The sequence below is a fragment of the Pteronotus mesoamericanus genome, unplaced genomic scaffold (assembly GCF_021234165.1).
Source record: "Pteronotus mesoamericanus isolate MK-2021 breed Mesoamerican mustached bat unplaced genomic scaffold, CSHL_Meso_final scaffold_651, whole genome shotgun sequence".
Classification (NCBI taxonomy): Eukaryota; Metazoa; Chordata; class Mammalia; order Chiroptera; family Mormoopidae; genus Pteronotus; species Pteronotus mesoamericanus.
This window is the reverse complement of record NW_026555325.1, coordinates 17,545,220-17,564,536: the sequence shown is the minus strand read 5'-3', so window position 1 is coordinate 17,564,536 and position 19,317 is coordinate 17,545,220. Positions and strand designations below refer to the sequence as shown.

Here is a 19,317-nt window from a genome sequence, read left to right as displayed (position 1 = left end):
CCTCATTGCTCTATACATATTTCAGTGCCCTCTGACCTCTCATCAAACTCAAATAAGGAACATCAGGAAGAGTACAATTATGGAGTCAGAGAGCCTTATACAAATTCTGGCTTTGTGACTTGTATTGTCTGATAACAAATGCATGTGGATATGTAAAATGGAACAAGAAAAATCCTTTTTCTTGGGATTTCAGCAAGTGTCAAAACTGAGGCCAGCTAGTGTTAGATAACCTAAGTTCCTTTTAAAATAAACTACTGGGAAGATAGCAGAATTGAAACTGTGGCTGTGAATCTCTGTCACCTACCTCTAGCTCCTATGAAAGATGAATAGGAATTTGAAGAAGAGTGCCAGGAAGTAAGGGATTTGAAAGGCATCATGTATGTGGTGGTATATCTCAACTTATTCATTCTCAGAGACTGTGACTGTCTTTAATAGATCAGAATCTCATTCTTTGCATAGACATTTATTGGCTATGAAGCTGTAACAACCTGAAATGATGTTTTGGGCCATCGCAGAATGAAATGATAAAGTACTTGGGGAACTGTGACTTGCTTTCCCTGGTGTTTAGAGACATGCAAGGCAAAAGCCTCCTAGAGAGTATAAGGTCTTGGTGGGGGAAAAAAGTGGAGACGTACATTTGCACCTTTGTATGTGGCATGACACTGTGAGTTTCTAAGGGCAAGTGGATATGGTAGGAGGTAGATGGCCTCAAGGCCTCTCAATGGGGCCGTGCTCTACAGAGCTGTCTGCTGCGCTGGAGAACCAGAAGCAAGTGCTTGGGTGGTTAATTGCCTGAAGCAGGAACTGAGCTGAGAGACTGAAAGAAGTCAGCTGGAAGTCTTTGGTCCCTGTTGGCAATTGTATATTGAAGATGTATCCAAAATGTGCCTTCCTAAAAAATGAAAACAAGGATTCCTGCCACATTGGAGAGTGTGATGACCACACAGTATTAGCCAAAAGCTAGCTGTACCATTTACTATTTGAAAATAAGTCTACTAACTTAAAATGGCCAGAAAATTGCAGAAGAGTCATCCAAAGCCTGTAAAGGGAGATCTGGCAGCAAGTTTAGAAGAAATTACAGGAAAAAGCCATTTCTAATAGTCCACCCCCCAAAAAATGTCTTTTTATCTTAATTGTAAAATGAGAATAATGCTGTTTATTTTTTAAGCTTAATTTGAGTCTTAGAGAGGAGGACTGAAGATTGAGAATTTATAAGCATCTAAAATAGTGAGTCCCACCCAGTTGTTTCTCAATAAATAGAAGTTAAAGAGGGACCCCAACTTTAAATTTACCATCAGTTAGTCCTCTCTTAGGTATCACTAAATTCCAAGTACTACAATTTTGCTCTGATCTTTTACAGAGCACACTATACTAATTCCCAACATTGGGCTATTTCCAATTTCCATTTTCCTTATTCTGCTCCAGGCAAGACTGTCTGGCTGGGAGAAAAAAAAATAACAAAAATACTAACCTAGCTCAGTACAAACCTACACTTCTTTCATCATATCAGTATCCCTCTAAAAACCTAGAACAGCTCTCTTTTGATTATAAAATCAAGTCAATCATTTCTTCTTGTAACATACTCTATATAGTAGCACAATATACATCATCATTCATTAATTTATAAATTCACTCAACAAATATTTATTACCTACCATACAGCAGAAACTCTTCTAACAGCTGGGAATACAGCACAGAATAAAATGTAGAAAGATGTCTGCATTCAGTGAACTTACATTCTAGGGGAGGAAGCAAATAACAGAGAAATCAAAAAGTAAAACATGCTCTTCTTTAGTTAGCCAGAAGTATAAAAGAGAAAAATAAAGCAGAAAAATAGAAAGTGTCACAAGAAAGTGTAGTTTTGTATGATGTGCTTAGGGAAGATCTCAGCAAGGAGGTGACATTTGAGTAAAGGCTTTGAAGGGGAGAGAACAAATCATCTGAATATTCATGGAATAAACACTCCAGGAAGAGGGAATATAAAGTACGATAGCCCCAGTATCACCTATACCTGGAACTGGGTGAGAAAGTGGGTGAGCACAAACACAGGATGTGGGAGAAGTAAGGGAAAGATAGATCACGTAGACTTTTCTAGAGGATTGAAAGGGCTTCGGCTTTTACACTAAAGGGGAAGCACTTTAGAGATTTAAGAAAAATAGTAGTACAGACTGAGTTATGCTGTAATAGGATCACTCTGACTGTTGTGTTGATCAGGGATTGTAGCGTACCAGAGGAAGGGGAAAAAAACAAGCAAACAACCAAAAAAAAACCCCACTTAATACGTTACTACAATAACTCAGGTAAAAAATATCTTAATAGCCTGGACTAAGATGATAGCAGTAGAGATGAGAAGAGCTAAAATTTTGAATTTGTTTTTGTGTCAGATGGGGGTTGCAAGAGAAAAAGAGTGCTCAAATGAGACTACAAGGTTTGGTAAAAGAAACTGAAAGAATAGAGCTTCCATTTCCTAAGTTAATGAACTCCATGAAAAGTAGAGGTTTTATGGGTATTATCAGGTGTTGAGTTTTGGACATGTTAAGTTTTGCATAAGTATTAGGCATTCGAGTGAAGATATCAAAAACTCTGTTGGATAATCAATTCTGAATGGTAGGTAAAAGGTCTAAACTAGAGGGTGAGATGATATTTAAAATGAAGAGACTACATGAAATCCCTAAGAGAGTGAGTGCTAACAGAAAATAGACTGGCTCCAAGGACTTACCCTGTGGACATATCTGCATTTAGAAATTAGGGTGAAGAAAAGACTCCAACAAATAATACAAGAAATGGCCATAGGTATACAAGAAAATTAGGACAACATAGTGACTTGAAAGCCAAATGAAAAATTTGTTTCAAAAAAGAGATAGAAATAAATTCTATCAAATTATGCTGACAGCTCAAGAAATATGAGGACTGGGAATTCACAATTAAATCAAACATAAGGGTTATTAGTGACTTTGGCTAGAGCTGTTTTGTGGAGATTAAAGGTAACTGAAGTGGATTTAGGATAAGCTGTAGGTGGGGTGTTGTACAAGACACAGGGTATAGCCAATTTTTTTTTAAGGTCTTCTAATTTATTTTTAGAGAGAGGGGAAAGCAGGGAGAGAAACATCAATGTGTGGTTGCCTCTCACATGCCCCCTAATGTGGACCTGGCCCAGAACCCCGGCATGTTCCCTGGGAATCGTACCAGTGACCCTTTAGCTTGCAGGCCAGCACTCATTCCACTGAGCCACACCAGCTAGGGCTATGGCCAATTCTTTCAAAAATATTTTGAACAAGAAGAGAAATGGACACATCTGTAAGTAGAAGTGTTGTTTAAAGAGGTATTTATGTTTGTTTTCCAGAAAGAATAAGTAGCATGTGTGCATGCTGTTAGTAATAATCTGAGAGAGAAAAGAATTGATGACTGAAGGGGTAGGCACATTGTTAGAATGATGTGCTTGAGTAATTAAGACGGGAGGGTATGTGGTGTGCAGCGGATGGGCTGGTTGTGATTAGAGGCATGGAAAATGCGTTCATAGTAACAGGAGGGAAGATAAGAGTGTAAAGCTACAAATGCACGGAAGAGGGTAGGTAGATCCAATGGTTAGACTAGTAGGGATTTGATTCTATTTGCTTCTATTTTTCTCAGTAAAATAAAAATGTAAGATTATAGGCTGAGAGTGAGGATTAAAGAGGAGGTATTAAATGGATGGAAGTGTAGAAATTATGAAATAATAATTTACAAAGTGGAAGTGAGAGTAGATGTTGGAAATGTCATATGACTAATGGACAACAGTAGTGTCCTCCTTGAGAGCAGTGATCATGACTATGAGTCAGCAGAGTCAGCATGACTGCAGAAGCAGTCTTCAAAATGAGCTATTACAGATCAGTCTGTTCAACAGACTGCAGAATCATTCTATATGGCACATCTTTTCACCTCTTCCTCCTACTTGGAATCTCTGTGTTCTCCCTTGTATCTACATGCCCCACATACTATTCAAGGGTTAACCCATGGTTCAAGTTTTCTATGAAGCTCTTATTAACATAACTCTCTAGTTCATTTTTTCTTCTATTACATTTATTGGCGTTCCCTTGTGGCTGAAAGAACATATTGGGATTTATACTGCCAAGATTCAAATATCAGCTGCATGACCTGAGTGAAGTTCCTTATCCTTTTCAGTATTTTTCCTAATCCATAAACCAAATACAGCAAAACATAGGATATTCTCTTGCTGAGCATTCCATGACATAATACAGATATATTACTTAATGCAATGGCTGCTCCATGGTAAAAGTCCAACAAATATTCAGTATTAGCAACATTTACTATTATTCTGTAATAATAATTTATTAATACATTTATATCAATTAATTCATGGGATAAAAATCTTTTCTTAATCATTATGTTACATAGGGTATTATGAGTAGGAACTGTATATTTGCTTTTATTTCGTTTTTAAAAACTGCTTTATTGATATCATTTTTATACCATGCAATTCATCCTTTTAAAGTGTCTAATTCAATGCCTTCTAATATATTCAAAGTAAAATACTTGCTTTTAAATTTCTCATGAAATGCTAGTCAGAAAGGAGATCCTAGATGAATGTTTATAAAATTGAATTTTACTTATAAACTTACATTGTAAAATTTAATTTAATTTTGTATAGTATAATGATAAAATAATAATTTTATACTGGATCTTTCCACTTGAATTTCATGTAATACCATCTTAAAATAATAACCTTCTCATAAAATATAACCAAATAGCTTTGCATGACCTTTTAGTGAAAATGTCTCTATCTTATCTATACAGTATCATTACTTAAAAATAAGACATAAAAAGGATCAGAAATAATGTCTTTCCTGAGGGAAATAATGAAGCAAGACATGGGAAGTGTTATAAATAAATGTATAGTGGAAAATACATTTTTACACAATGAGGGGGACCCTAAAAACCTAGAATTTATTTATAAAAATTATGTATTTTTTCTTACATTTAAACTTCAGTTACCTTCAAAGTACTCTCCATTTGATGCAATACATCTATTGAGATTTTTATTCCACTGCTCAAAAGAGTTTTTGAATTCGTCAATTTTGATGCCTTGTAGTGCTCCTACCATTTTTTGTTTCATCTCTTCCACATCGCCAAAACATTTCCCTTTGAGGGACTTTTTCCATCGGGAAAGCACAAAAAGGTGCTCAGAATGAGGTCGGTGAATAGGAAGGATGGGGCAGGGTGGTTATTCCATTTTTGGTCAAAAACTGCTGAATACTCAGGACCCTGAGGATAGGTATGCTCATAAATTTTCCCCATCATGAAATGAGCAAATGGGTTAAAAGAGCCTTCAAAAAAATTTCACTGCAGGTGGTATCCTGATACAGATGGATTCCTAGCACACTCACCTAAGAGGGGAAGCCTGTAATACAAAGGGCCCACCCTCCACAAGATAATTCCATTTTTTGGGGGTCTCCCCTCATGCATGTCTACCCTAAAATTATAACCATATATCCCATATATTTCAAGATGGACTTGGAGTGTATTAATAAAATTACTTTATTTTTTGACATCACTTGCAATATATTTAATGTGACAGAATTGCACAGCAATATTAAGACATTAAATATAAACTTCAATGACCAAAACAAATTTTCTCATTTATACAGGAATTATCATTCAGAAAGTATATTGGTTCTGGAGGATACTTTGCAAGGTTATAAAATATTAATCACAATATACAATGAGAATTTCTAGACATATGTCAACATCTCCCATGTCAATAAAACTATGTCTTACTGTCATGGGCTAAGCTATATTAACTATAAAATCAAATTCTTCCTCAGCAAAATAACATTGTAAGTTGGCATTGGAACAGTTCTACCTTCCCTTAAGGCACTGATATGTGTACAGAAAACATCTGTCCATGGGAAAAAATACTGCAGAAGAATTTCATACAGAAGTCAAATATTCCTTTCACATAAGATTTTTCTAGGAATAGCAGAACTATATCCTTTCTTAAGTTGAATGAATCTACAGATGTTAAGAAACCATCTCTACTTTTTCAATTATATTTCTTTTGTATGGTAAGAAAAGAAAACACATTTTAACCATAAAGTCTACTTTCAAGGACAAAGTTTATAAATATTAGGATTACATTTTTAAACATTATATTTTACCCAATTATGCAAACAATGTACAGATAAATGTAGCATTGATTTTAAAAAGAAGAAATATAAAATCAGAATATTAATTGGATTTCTGATCTCTGTTCCATATCTTCTTAATTTGAGAATTACTGCAACTTTCATATGCTAACAAAAATGTTGCCTGTAAATGTCACTGTAGGGACAGTGTATGGAGAGACAGAATGGTTTTCTCTAGGCAAAGGTGTAAGGTAAGGGTGCATTTTATCTCCGTACTTGTTTAACCTGTATGCAGAAAATATATGAAAAACTGGGTTAGACTCAGAGGAACGAGGAGTGAGAGTTGGTAAAAGGAATATCTATAACTTAAGATATACAGATGATGCCTTCTTACTGGCAGAAAGTAGCAAAGGTTTAAAAACAATTTCTCATGAAAGGAAAAGAAGAAAAGTGCCAGAGTGGACTGCATTTGGACAACTAAGACAAAATCATGACTACAGAAGAAAAATACTTTAACAGAGAGAAGACCGTGAAATTGTTAAAGATTGTGCTTACCTGGGTTCAGGCATCAATTCAAATGGACACTGCAGCCAAGAAATCAAGAGAAGGTTGAGACTTGAAAAAGTAGTAATGGAAAAGTTAGGAAAAAATATCAAGATGAAAGATGTGTCATTAGAGAAGAAGGCTAAGGTCATCCACACCCTCATACTTCCTAAAGATGTACAAAAGCAAAAAGTTGAATCGTGAATGAGACTAGTATGAAAAAAAAATGATGTATGAGAAATACGGTGCTTACTGGAGGAGAGCTCTGTGTAACCGTCAGGATACCCTGAACCATGAGAGAGACAAACAAATAGGTTAAGAGTAAATTAAGCCTGAGTATTGCTAGAGACCAAAATGACAAAACTGAAGCTGTCCTACTTGGGGGCACATCATGAGAAGGCAGGGTTCTCCAAAAAAAGACAACAATGCTGGGAAAAATAGGTGGCAGCATGAAAAGAGGAAGAACAAATATGAGATGAACTGACTTCATAAAAGAAGCCATAGACAAGTGTCTACAGGAGCTGAGTAGGGTTGTTAAGGACAAAACATTGTAGACATAATTCATTTATAGGGTTTCTTGGAGTTGGTGACAACTCAAAGGAATGTAATACATAGTGGGTATGTATGTGTGTATATGTAAAATAGAAATGCCACCAATCACCTCCAAATTCAAATTTGAAACATTAGAGTCATGTTCTGATTCTTCTGCTTTCTATTCCCCTGTATCTTGTCAGTCACCAATTCTAAAATATCATTTCAAAATATTTTTGAGATCATTTGCACTTACAGATTCTTTTCCTCCTTTTTATTTGCTTCAGGGTTAACACACACACGCGCACACAAGCATATACATAAAGACAGATATAATTGAAAATTAAATCACATGCCCATCATTCCTAAAGCTATCCTGAATTTGGTGTTTGTCTTTGTCCTTTCATTTTAATTTATTACAACTCATTACTTTATATATTTTAAGGAAACTATCTCAGACAATTTCTTATCTAATCCTATTTATGTGAAGATAACAGCCAATAGGAAATGTTACTAAATTCAGGTTTCTCTTTTTTATATCTGTTACATAAAATACATGCATATTTCTTCATAAGTATCATTTCCTTCATGGCATGTTTCTGCTTCAGCACCTCCTAGTTCTCTTTCATGACATGTCTAAACAGAGGCAGAAGCATTGTTTTTAAGATTCTTCATCATCCTCCCTAGGCCTATGATCCAGAATGGCTACTTACATAAAACATTCCATTCTAGTTGGACTGTCTCCACTCAAAACTTCATATACTTTGTCTAAACTATATTAAAACTATATAACATTTATCATTCCTCAATTATCCAAAATTTCTGCATTGAAAAATTTCTTTTTCTATTTTTTACAAGAAATGTTCTTTATATTTTATAACTAAATCTATCACATTTTATTGATACAAGCTCTGATTTGTAATGAAGATTTAAAAATTAAACATTTCACCCTGGCAGGTATGGCTCACTTGGTTGGAGTATCATCCTGTAAACCAAAATGTGACAGACTGGTTTCCTGGTCAGGGTACATGCCTAGGCTGTGGGTCCCCTCTCCAGTTGGGATCTTACAAAAAGCCCCTGTTCAGAGTGTGAATGAGGGACAACTGATTAATGTTTTTCTCTCACATCAATGTTTCCCTCCCTCTCTTTCCCACCCTTCCCCTCTCCCTAAAGTATGTCCGTGGGTGAGAATAAAAGAAAATGAATAAAATAAATAAAAAATAAATATTTCTGCCCCAAATTACATAGAATCAAACAGAGGAAACAAAAAACAACAGAAATATAATAAAACATTAATAGCCATAATAGTGAGTAAATATAAAAACCCCTTTAAGTCTAAAATAACTCAAGTAATAAATACATACATAAAAAATATGATTACCCTAGTAGATTTATAAAATAAAGGCTAAGTTTTATGCTTTCTAAATTAGGATTTGCAAAACCAAAAAAAAAGGGGGGGTTTTGGTCAACTTGAATATATGAACTCAAGAGTATAAATGAAATAATAGCAAGGGTACATACAAGTTCACCTATAATTTATATGCTTAACAAGTAATTTCATTGGTTCTGCTCTAACCAGAACAGGCTTGTTCTTCTATATTCTTTTCTTCCTGTCCAGAAAATTATCTCCTTTCTGTCTAAGCTTGGTTCCATGAACAATCACCCTAGGAAAAACTAGCTCCAAACACATCCTTTTATAAAACTTCTCCTTTACCTCACCTCTAACAATGGTACTTCTAAACTCCCACATCCTTGTACTATAATTTTTAGTTACTTTCTGTCTTACATGCACAATGATGTGTAATGGAAAATTGTGTCTTGTGGTCTCCATGGGTATACAATTAAATCTTGGTAAGTGCAAATATATAAAAATAACAAAATAGTTCTGTTTTATAGAAATATGAAGCTATAAATGAGAGCTGAACACTTCATCTGCAGTCCTGGGAAGAAAGTATCTATAATTTTAAAAAGTTCAAAGACCAAATTGGAAGCCTCAGAGTTCCTGATTTCAAAACTTATTACAGAGCTACAATAATCAAAAGAGTCTGGTACTGGCCTAAAAACATATAAGAACAATTGAATAAAATAGAGGTGCCAGAAATAACTCCTAACATATACAGTCAAATTATTTTTGACAAGATTACACAATGAGGACACTTTTTGAGAAATGTGGTTGGGAAAACTGAATGAAGTTAGACCCTTATCTCAAATAATATATAAAAATAAACTCAAAATAGATCAAAGACCTCAATATAGGAACTAAAACTCTAAAACTTTTAGAAAAAAGCGTAAGAGGAAAGCTTCATAACATTAGATTTGGCAACAATTTCTTGTATGTAACACCAAAAACACAGGCAGAAAAGATTAAAATAGATAAACTGGACTATCTTAAAATTAGAAATTGTAGAGAAGTAACAATACAGAAAAAGGTGCCTGGACTTCTATGGGTGGTAAATGTGGGAAGGCAAACATATGGGAAAACTAACAGAACAAAAGGGCTATCTAATAAGGTTTAGTTGAGGCAGAGTCACTTCAGCACCCTATCTGTCTCCACTGATAAAGATTGTTGTTTCCTTCCTGGACCAAGGAAGACGAGCAACTTCACCGGGTTAATTTATGCCTTGCTTTTAGGCATATGGCAGGGAGAAGAAAGCTCTGCTTGTGTCTGCTTTTCCTCAATTATCTTCAGTTCAAAATAATCTTTTATGCCAAAGTGGTATATTTGGGGGAGGCATATTCTGACCCCCTTCATACTTAACACTACAGAACTGTATAGCGAAAGATAGTTAAGATGATAATTTTTGTTTTGCATATTTACCACAATTTTAAAAATTAAAAATAATAGTGAAAATGGGGTTATGCAACATTTTTTCTGCCTACAGTGTTATACAAATGTGTCCCTGACATCATACCTAATAATGTTTCACTCAACTTTCTTATTTGAAAGAAAAGTTATAGTTGAACAGTATAAGCCCAATAATAATAATAATAATCACATCTATCATCTCCATCTTCTTCAAATATATATGCATAAACACACATATATAGACACATATATGGACATTTTTTCATACCACTTTCAATTTCAGTAGTAAAATTAATTCCACACATGAGCATATTACATAAATCAAAGCATTATAGAAATTATCTTCACAGACAAAAATTTTGTCAGCATATAAAAGATGTAGTAATTTTCAAATTAAAAAGAAAAGATGTGGAACAGAGATCTGAAATCCAATTAATATTCTCATTTTCTATTTCTCCTTTGTGTAACCAATGTTACATTTATCACATTTTAATTCATGAGAAAGGCAATCCAAGTAGATGGACAGGTACACTTACAAAATTAGCACAGGAAAATATACACTATGTTTTATTTCTGTTTTGTATAGTAAACTCTTTGTTTTTGAGAGAAATTCTTCAGAATTTTTATTTGCTCCCCTTCCACTAATAATGAAAGGCTACTAGTGTTTTTTTCTATTTATCAGCTTGCAAGTGTGCATATGTAAGAAGCATTTATTTGGTCTATGATATAAATAGCTAAAATAAATTTCCTATTTCCTTATTTTTGCCCTGATAAAGTATATTTAAATGCCAGCTGCATCGTAAACTTCAAATAACTCAGTACCAGAGCTTGAAGTGCTATTTAATGTTTGAATACAAGTAAATGCTAAAGAACCTTAACATTTTGCTTTAATTTTTAATTAACCATAATTTTTTGCAATAAATATTCACCCAATAATTACTTCTAATTTGTTATTCAAAAAGAATTACAGAGTAAAAAGAGAAGCTGATTACTTAAAAAGTTATCATGATTAGTTCATATAAGAAGACTAAGGCATAAGAAAATTCCACAGAATAATAGTAAATATAAAAATTTCACTAGGAACTCAGCACAATCCTATTCTTACTTTGTAATTGTTGCAAATATTGCTATGTTCATACAATACTGTGGTTAGTCATTTAGGTAAATATATTCCTATATCCTCATGGTCAGGGTCCAACATATTCATTTATTTTTATCCCCAAAGCTAAGTCTGTACTAGGTAAATGACAAAGATTGGTTGGTTGGTTGATTGATTTACTGTTTAATCAGTTAAAGGAAACTAATGTTTAGAAAATTAATGACTTACTCAAGATTTTACAAGTATTTGTTTGATTCTATATCTAGAAATTCCCCCTAATTACTTGAAAAATTTTCCAGAGTTGGTTTTTGGTTCCCCTTTTTGTTTCTCTGTTTTTGTTTATGTTTTTGTATTTAATGGAATAGAGTCACGTGCCCAACTCACTGATGATGATCATACTCATACCCTTTTCTCTACTTCCAGGAACACCCAGAGCATGGGATAAACACTGGTTACAGGAACCTGAGTAAATCAAAATGTGCTATTTGTTGACTTTCATGGAAATACAATTTAACACTTTTCAAAATATAACACATATAAACATATAAACATATAATATAAACATAAAATATAAACATGCATGCAAGATCTATGTATTTACTTAATGTTTGTTCTGTTGCTTTTGTGTAATTATAGTTTTATATACCCATAGGTCTCTCTGAGACCTCTAGCACTGTCTGTTCCAGGAATCCAGTAATTATTTAACAGCTCTGTGTATTACTAAAAAGAAATTATAATATTTAGGTGCTTAAGATTCACTCAACTTACTCAAAAGTGAGTTTCCAAAAGAGCTTTTGCTCACTACTCTACTCTCTATCCTTTATTTTTCTTTATTCTTTAATTTGTTCTAAGTTCCATGAAGCAGGGGCTTAACTTTGTTCACTGCTATGTCCTCAACAAAGAGCAGTACTTGGCACATATTACCATTTATGTGCTAAAAACTAGTGTGTTTACATCTTTTAAAAGGTTTCTTTAGTTTGGTAATTCTCATTTCTCTTTCTCTCACTCTCTAAATAGTTACACAAAAATCTTATGTTAAAAACTAAACAAAATGATATATATTTACATGTATTCTGAAATCTGAAGTATTTATGTTCTACTCTTAAATCCAAATTACATAAATTTATAAAACTTAGATTCATAATTGGTGGGAAATAGGCCTAATGACCCCTCATGCTGATGTATCAACACATCGGGACAATAATGCTTTTTAAAATTATTTAAAATATTTTTATTGCATTTGTTGGGATTATATCAGTTAATATAATTATACAGGTTTCAAATGTACAATTCTCAGATACATCATCTGTATATTGTATTGTGTGTTAACCTACCAAAGTCAAGTCTCCTCCTGTCACCAAGGTGAATACTACTTTTTCTCAAAGTTCTGAATCAAAATTTTATGACATTGTAATTTTTAAAAACATTTACAGAGGATGGGCAATGGAGAAAGACAATTGGTTACATTTGTCTGGAATTTTATTTTTACATATGTACAGCCTTCAACAAGAATGTCAGAAACTGAGGGATTTCAAGAAAATAAGAAATTTAGTAAGGTCTTCAGCTTTGACTGCACCTAACATATCCAAGTACCACAATTAATTGTTATGCAATCATTTCATGTCCCTCAAATGATTAAAAATTATACATAATTGTATTACAAATATTAATAAGTTAAATATATTAAGTAAATAAATTAATAAACCTAAGTACTTAAGCACCCCTAGAGATGGACATTCCAGAAACTAACTTCAATTTGTCCTGATGTCTCATTACAACTGCCTCCAAGAAAAACTACTTTTCTCTAGTCTCTTCTCTGTGAAAACATAAAATATTTGCTTAGATTTATTCCTCTGAAAACACCTTAAAATATTTGTAGATATATATTAAAGCCAAATACAACATTAAACTATCTGAACAACTTTCTTCATTTAATTGAGCCAGTTTAAGTGTACATCTATTTAATGTTGAGATATGTGAATTAATTCACTATTTGAGTGGTGCAGGCACTTTCTAGATAAATATCAACTCAAGTTTTCCACTAAATAAGCTTTGAAAAACTATTTGTGAATTCCATCTTTTTTATATTGCATGTAATTTATATCTGTTATCATTAAGGCTATCTTAATGTGACACCATCCTTTTAAGATATAACTTTTCAAAAATTAATACCAAAATTGAAAAATATTGTTTTCTACATCAAATGAGTATTAACAGATTTTGACATCTTTTAAATAACAGTTGGGATATCTGATTCATGGTGTGTTTTTCAACATTTGTTCCCAGGCAGTCACACAATTGAGTCACTCAAGATGACTCGCAAATGTCCCCAGTAAAACTCACACACACTTTATGACTTGTCTAGGAAATGTAGATCATCCTTGTGGCTTTCTCTCTCTCTCTCTCTCTCTTTTGTTGATAGCATACACTATGGTATGATATAAAAATGAAATGGAAAATATTATTACATAGACTATTTGCAAAATCACAAACTTTAAGCCAGTTATCCAGAGTACATATGACATTTTGAGAAATTTCAATACTAAGCAATTTGTATCTTCTATTTTTAAAATATAGAACTTTTTTTACACTTTAAGGCTTAATTATTCAAGTTCTTAATATGTTAAGTGATTCTTAAGAAAGATATAGCACTGGCCACAGATATTTTCAAAGGCTTCTCAATGAAGATTTTCCTTTTTTTTAAAGTGATGGCTTATACTAAAATGATTCTTACCTTAATCACCCCAGATCTGATGTAAAATTTAATTTATGTTCTGAAGGTTGAAAATAAAGATTTTTTAAAAAATTTGAACTAGTACTTACGTTGTTTTCTTGAATGCCTATCACATTTACACATTTTATCAACACATGGTGTATAAAAGTAATAAATGCAACACTATGACATTTTAAACTTAGCATATAAAATACTCAAATTATTCAGAAGAATATGACTTTTATGCTTTTCAAAATGCAACGTTTCTTTATACATAGAAACAAACATATACAAATATGGGCAGAACTACCTATATAATTATTTAGCCCTTTGGAAGTCACAAATGTAATATTTGATGTTTTAACCCCTTTTTGGGGACCAAAAACATCATAATCTATAGTTATTTCTGGTTTTGTTGAGAGAAACATTTCAAAAGTGTACAGGAGTGTACAAAATCAACTATTTAACTCCCAAATGAACCTTCTGACATCTCAGCCCCAGCATCTCAATAAGGTTTTGGTTACTCTGCTTTGAGGTCATTTGAAGTAATTCAGAAAGGAGAAAAAAAAATCAGATTTAGCATTATGATGTTAACATCATTATACTACTAATGTAATATAACCATTTATATATGGTAAACTTTATTTGCATTAACTATGATTTTGTTGTATATAGAAAAAGTCATTTCATATCTAAGAGAACAACTTTTACATAAAAGTATGTTCTGGAACATATCTGTAAACTTTGAAATTTTCTAAGATCTCAGGGCATATCCTTCTAAGTTCCAAGCATTTCTTTTATATGGACTACATACTAGAATGACACTACTGCAAATAAATATCTAATTTTATGACATCCATTTAAAATATGTTCAACTATCTAGGGCATGACTTATTGTTAATCATTTACAAGTTAAATTTTTCACCTTAATTTTTCATGCTGTATTATTATTGCCAGGTGATTATTTCCTTCACGGCTGATAACTGAGCATTCTAATTATAAACAGCAGCATAAATTACTGGAACCCATAATAAATAATCTTTTAAAGGGTCAAAGAATCATATAGGCAATTGACCACTTTTATGCTGGAAGAGCAAAGCATATAGTTTTTTAAATCAAAGTGTAAGAGCTTTGTATGCTGGCAAGAAAATAGTCTACTAAAGATCGTGCGTGCTCTACATTTGGCAAGATAAGACAAGGAAAAAGAAAACAAAAAAAACCATCTGACAGCGAACAACCTGCTAGGCTCTGTGTTCTGCAATTTTTTTTCAAATAATATTATTTTGCTCTGCCAGAGAAGAGGACAGTTCATATATCTTATCACATACAGGCACAGTAAATTCTTGCTATGGGTAGTTATTCAGAACCACAGACTTCTAGACTGAAAGAATCTGAGTTTTCTGAAGTTTCTGAGATATTCTGAAACATATAAGATTATGTAACACATGTAAACTCACCCTTCTAATCTTACATCCGGCAGACTTCTGTTAAGGGCAATCAAATCACTGGCCATAAGGTTAAACTGATTGATTTTAAACAGTTCTTTCATCTTCTCCTGGTCATCTTTAGGAATCAGCACAGCCTTTCCCATTTCTCCTGGCCCTTCTTGATTTCTTGAAATAACAGCTGTAAGACACATAGGTACACAGATACATAAAAACACAGATAGTGAACTGAATAAATAAACTCACGTGTTGGATTTGATCCTCAAGAGTATTATTTATATACTGGCTTAATAATACAATCATCAAATCTTTACTGTTTACTTATAAACCACACACTACACTAAAGAAACAACCTATTTTAATTCATTAACTCAATGCTGCATGTTGTCTTTCAAGTCTAGATATATAACGTGATCTGACTAATCATTAAGACTTAAAAATTACACAATACAAAATACCAAAAATAAAAATTTCATATCTGTACTCAGAAAATTATAAGACACTCAAGAAAGAAATAGAAGACATAAATAAGTGGAAGCACACACTGTGTTCACGGATAGGAAGAATCAACATCATTAAAATGTCCATACTACCAAAGCTATCTATAGATTCAATGCAATTGCTATCAAGATTCCAAAAACACATTTCACAAAACTAGAACAAATATTTCAAAAATGTAAATGGAACCACGAAAGGCTCCACATAGCAACAGCGATCCTGAGAAAGCAGAACAAAGTTGGAGGAATCATGCTACCTAATATGAAACTATACTGTAAGTCCATAGCAATCAAAACAGCATTGTACTGGCATAAAAACAGATACATAGATTAGTTGAGCAGAATAGAGAGCCCATAAATAACCCCACAGCATTATAGTCAATTAATATTCAACTGAGTAAGCAAGCACATACAAAGGGCTAATGATAGTTTATTCAATAAATGGTGTTGGGAAAATTGGACAGATATGTGCAGAAAAATAAAGCTATACCATTTTTTTACAGCACACAAAATAACAAATTCAAAATGGATCAAAGACTTAAATTTTAGATTAGAAACCATAAGAATCCTAGAAGAAAACAAAGGCAGCAAAATCTCAAACACTGCTTGTAGCAACATTTTGTAGTAATCAGATGTATCTCCCTTGGCAAGGGAAACAAAGGAAAAAAATAAACAAATGGGATTACATAAAACTAAAAAGTTCTTGCCCAGCAAAGTAAATCATCAACAAAATAAAAAGACATCCCATAGAATGGTAGAACATATTTACTGATACATCTGATAAGGGGTTAATATCCAAACTTTTATAGAGAACTTACAAAATTCAAAACCAAAAAAAACAACTCAATTTTAAAAAATGAGTGAAGGCTCTGAATAGACACTTCTCTAAAGAGGACATACAGATGACCAATATACATGTGAAAATATTCTCAATGTCACTAATCATCAGAGAAATGCAAATGAAAACCACAATGAGACATCACCTCACACCTCTCAGAATGGCTATCATCAACAAATCAACAAACAAGAAGTGCTGGCGAGGATGTGGAGAAAGGGGGTCCTTTGCACTGTTGGTGAGAATGAAGGTTGGTGCAGCCACTGTGGAGAACAGTATAGAGATACCTTAAAAAATTAAAATGGACCTGCCTTTTGACCCAGCAATCCCACTTCTGAGAATGTATCTGAAGGAACCCAAAATTCTATGTTCACTGTAGCATTATTTACAATCATCAAGATATGGAAGCAGCCCAAGCATCCATCAGTGGATGAGTGGATAAAACAACTATTCGACATTTACACAGTGGAATACTACTCAGCCATAAAAAGAAGAAAATTTAACCCTTTGCAAAGTATGGATGGACCTGGAGAACATTATGTTAAGTGAAATAAGCCAGCCAGAGAAAGACAAATGCCATATGATTTCATTCATATGTGGAATCTAATGAACTGAACTAACAGAGAAAATGGGGACAGACTCATAGATGGAGAGCAGGTGACAGATAGTGGGGGGATGGAGGGCTTGAGCAAAAAGGCAAAAGGACTCATGGACACGGACAACAGTGTGGTGATGGCTGGGGAAATGGGGGCATAAAGGGACTAAATGGTAATGGAAAAAAATTACTGTAAATATTACATTTTTTTAACAAATTTATTTTTAGAGAGAGGGGAAGGGAGGGAGAAAGAGAGGGAGAGAAACATCGAGGTGTGGGTGCCTCTCCTTTGCCCCGTCCTGGGGACCTGGCCTGCAACACAGGCATGTGATCTGACTGGAAATCAAACCCTCGACCCTTTGGTTTGTAGGCCGGCACTCAATCCACTAAGCCACCCTAGCCAGGGTATAAATATTAAATTAAAAAAAAAGAAAAAGAAAAAAGAGAAAGCATATTTTGCTTAATTTAGGAAATAAAATTCTAACAATAATATGTTCCGTTGGGAGACAGTAAGCTTATTGTCCCTAAAATTAGATGGAGTTGTTGGAGTTAGCTTTTGGTGAATTTGTGCTGTTGGTGAGTTGTTGGGCTTAGCCAGGCATTAAGGTACCTTCTACCTCTAGGGTTTAAGTTTTGATTCCACAAAAAAGTTTTAAAAATTTTCTGTTGTTCTCTCAGGAGTCTTCTGATTCTGACATAAGGAACATAATGAGGCTACACAATATTCTCTATTGACCATGGGTATTTCATAAACGCAGTAGATATACCTATATCTATATCTCATATTTATTTGCTCATTCCTTGTTTCCTCTATATAGCTTAAAGAAAAAAAATTACCCACACATCCACAAAATACCATGTTTCTCTAAAATATTTTTTAAAAAAAAAGAACTGTCATTAAAGTATGTGTGCTTCCTTTTTACTCTAATAGGCAAATGTAATAGAGAAGGCAACTAAATCTACTTTATATTATCTTGACTATTGATTTGAATATAGATGAAAATATCTCCAATCAAAACTTGGTCTGGAGTATAAAAATAGATTAATATACTATGCTTTAAATTATCTTCTTCCTAATTATATGGTGAAATCATTAAAAACAGTAAATAATTAATTTGACTCAAAAATCACATTACAGTCATATGCCATATAATGACATTTAAATCAATATGGACTATGTATATGACCCTGGTCCCATAAATTATAATGAAGCTGAAATATTCCTATCACCTAATGATGTCAGCCAGCATAAGGTCATAGAGCAATGCGTTATTCACATGCTTGTGGTGATGTGGTGTAAACAAGCTCACTACACTGCCAGTTGTAGAAAAGTCTAGCACCTACACTTGTGTACAATACATAATACTTCATAATGCTAATAAATGACTATGTTACTGGTTTATAATATTTACCATACTATACATTTTGTCATTATTTTAGTGTATACTTTTTCTACTTACTAAAAAAAGTGTGTTGTAAAACAGTATGCTGTGCTATGCCAGCTGCAGCCTCGTATCTTTAGTGTTTACCATGTCTGTTGACTGCATTTGTTATGGCAGAGTCTAACTACTGCACTATCCCATTTTCTCTTGCTCCTGAATATACATCTATACAACATCACCCAGTCTTCCCTGCACTTAACTGTAGTCTGATAACTGAGAATAGAAATGATATATAACAATTCCAGGCCTAGTCCATAAAAACTTTCCATATGTGATTCTCCATAGTCTTTCTCTTGCTATAGCAACTTTAGAAGCTATTGAAAACAGCAGAGACATCAGAAGAAGGCAATAATATGGGTGACTGAATCATCACTTGGAAGGGCACCGCCAGCGGATCAGGTATGGTAGTGCCCCCTTATCCATAAGTTCACCTTCTGCGGTTTCAATTATCTGCAGTCAACAAAATTCCAAAGATATTAAGTGGGAAACTCAAGAAATAAACAATTCATAAATTTAAATGTTGGGCCATTCTGAGTACTTCGGTTCATTTTAGGTATGGGCAATGTATTCTATCATGTCACCACAGGAAGAACACAAGTGAGTACAGGACGGTAAGATATGTAGAGAGAGAAACCATATTCCCATAACTTTCAGTACAGTATATAGTTATAATTGCCTTATTATTACTG

The 19,317-nt window shown here is 33.4% G+C and overlaps 1 protein-coding gene across 3 annotated transcripts in view; it reads right to left on the bottom strand.

Annotated features, from left to right (window-relative positions):
- The window catches only part of GALNT13 (polypeptide N-acetylgalactosaminyltransferase 13), a 593,991-nt gene that overhangs the window by 274,706 nt on the left and 299,968 nt on the right, over positions 1-19,317 (bottom strand). For all 3 annotated transcript variants that reach the window (XM_054562685.1, XM_054562683.1, XM_054562684.1), the window contains exon 4: positions 15,272-15,440. In XM_054562685.1, coding sequence (XP_054418660.1) covers positions 15,272-15,440 — 169 coding nt within the window. The remainder of the gene's footprint in view (positions 1-15,271; positions 15,441-19,317) is intronic.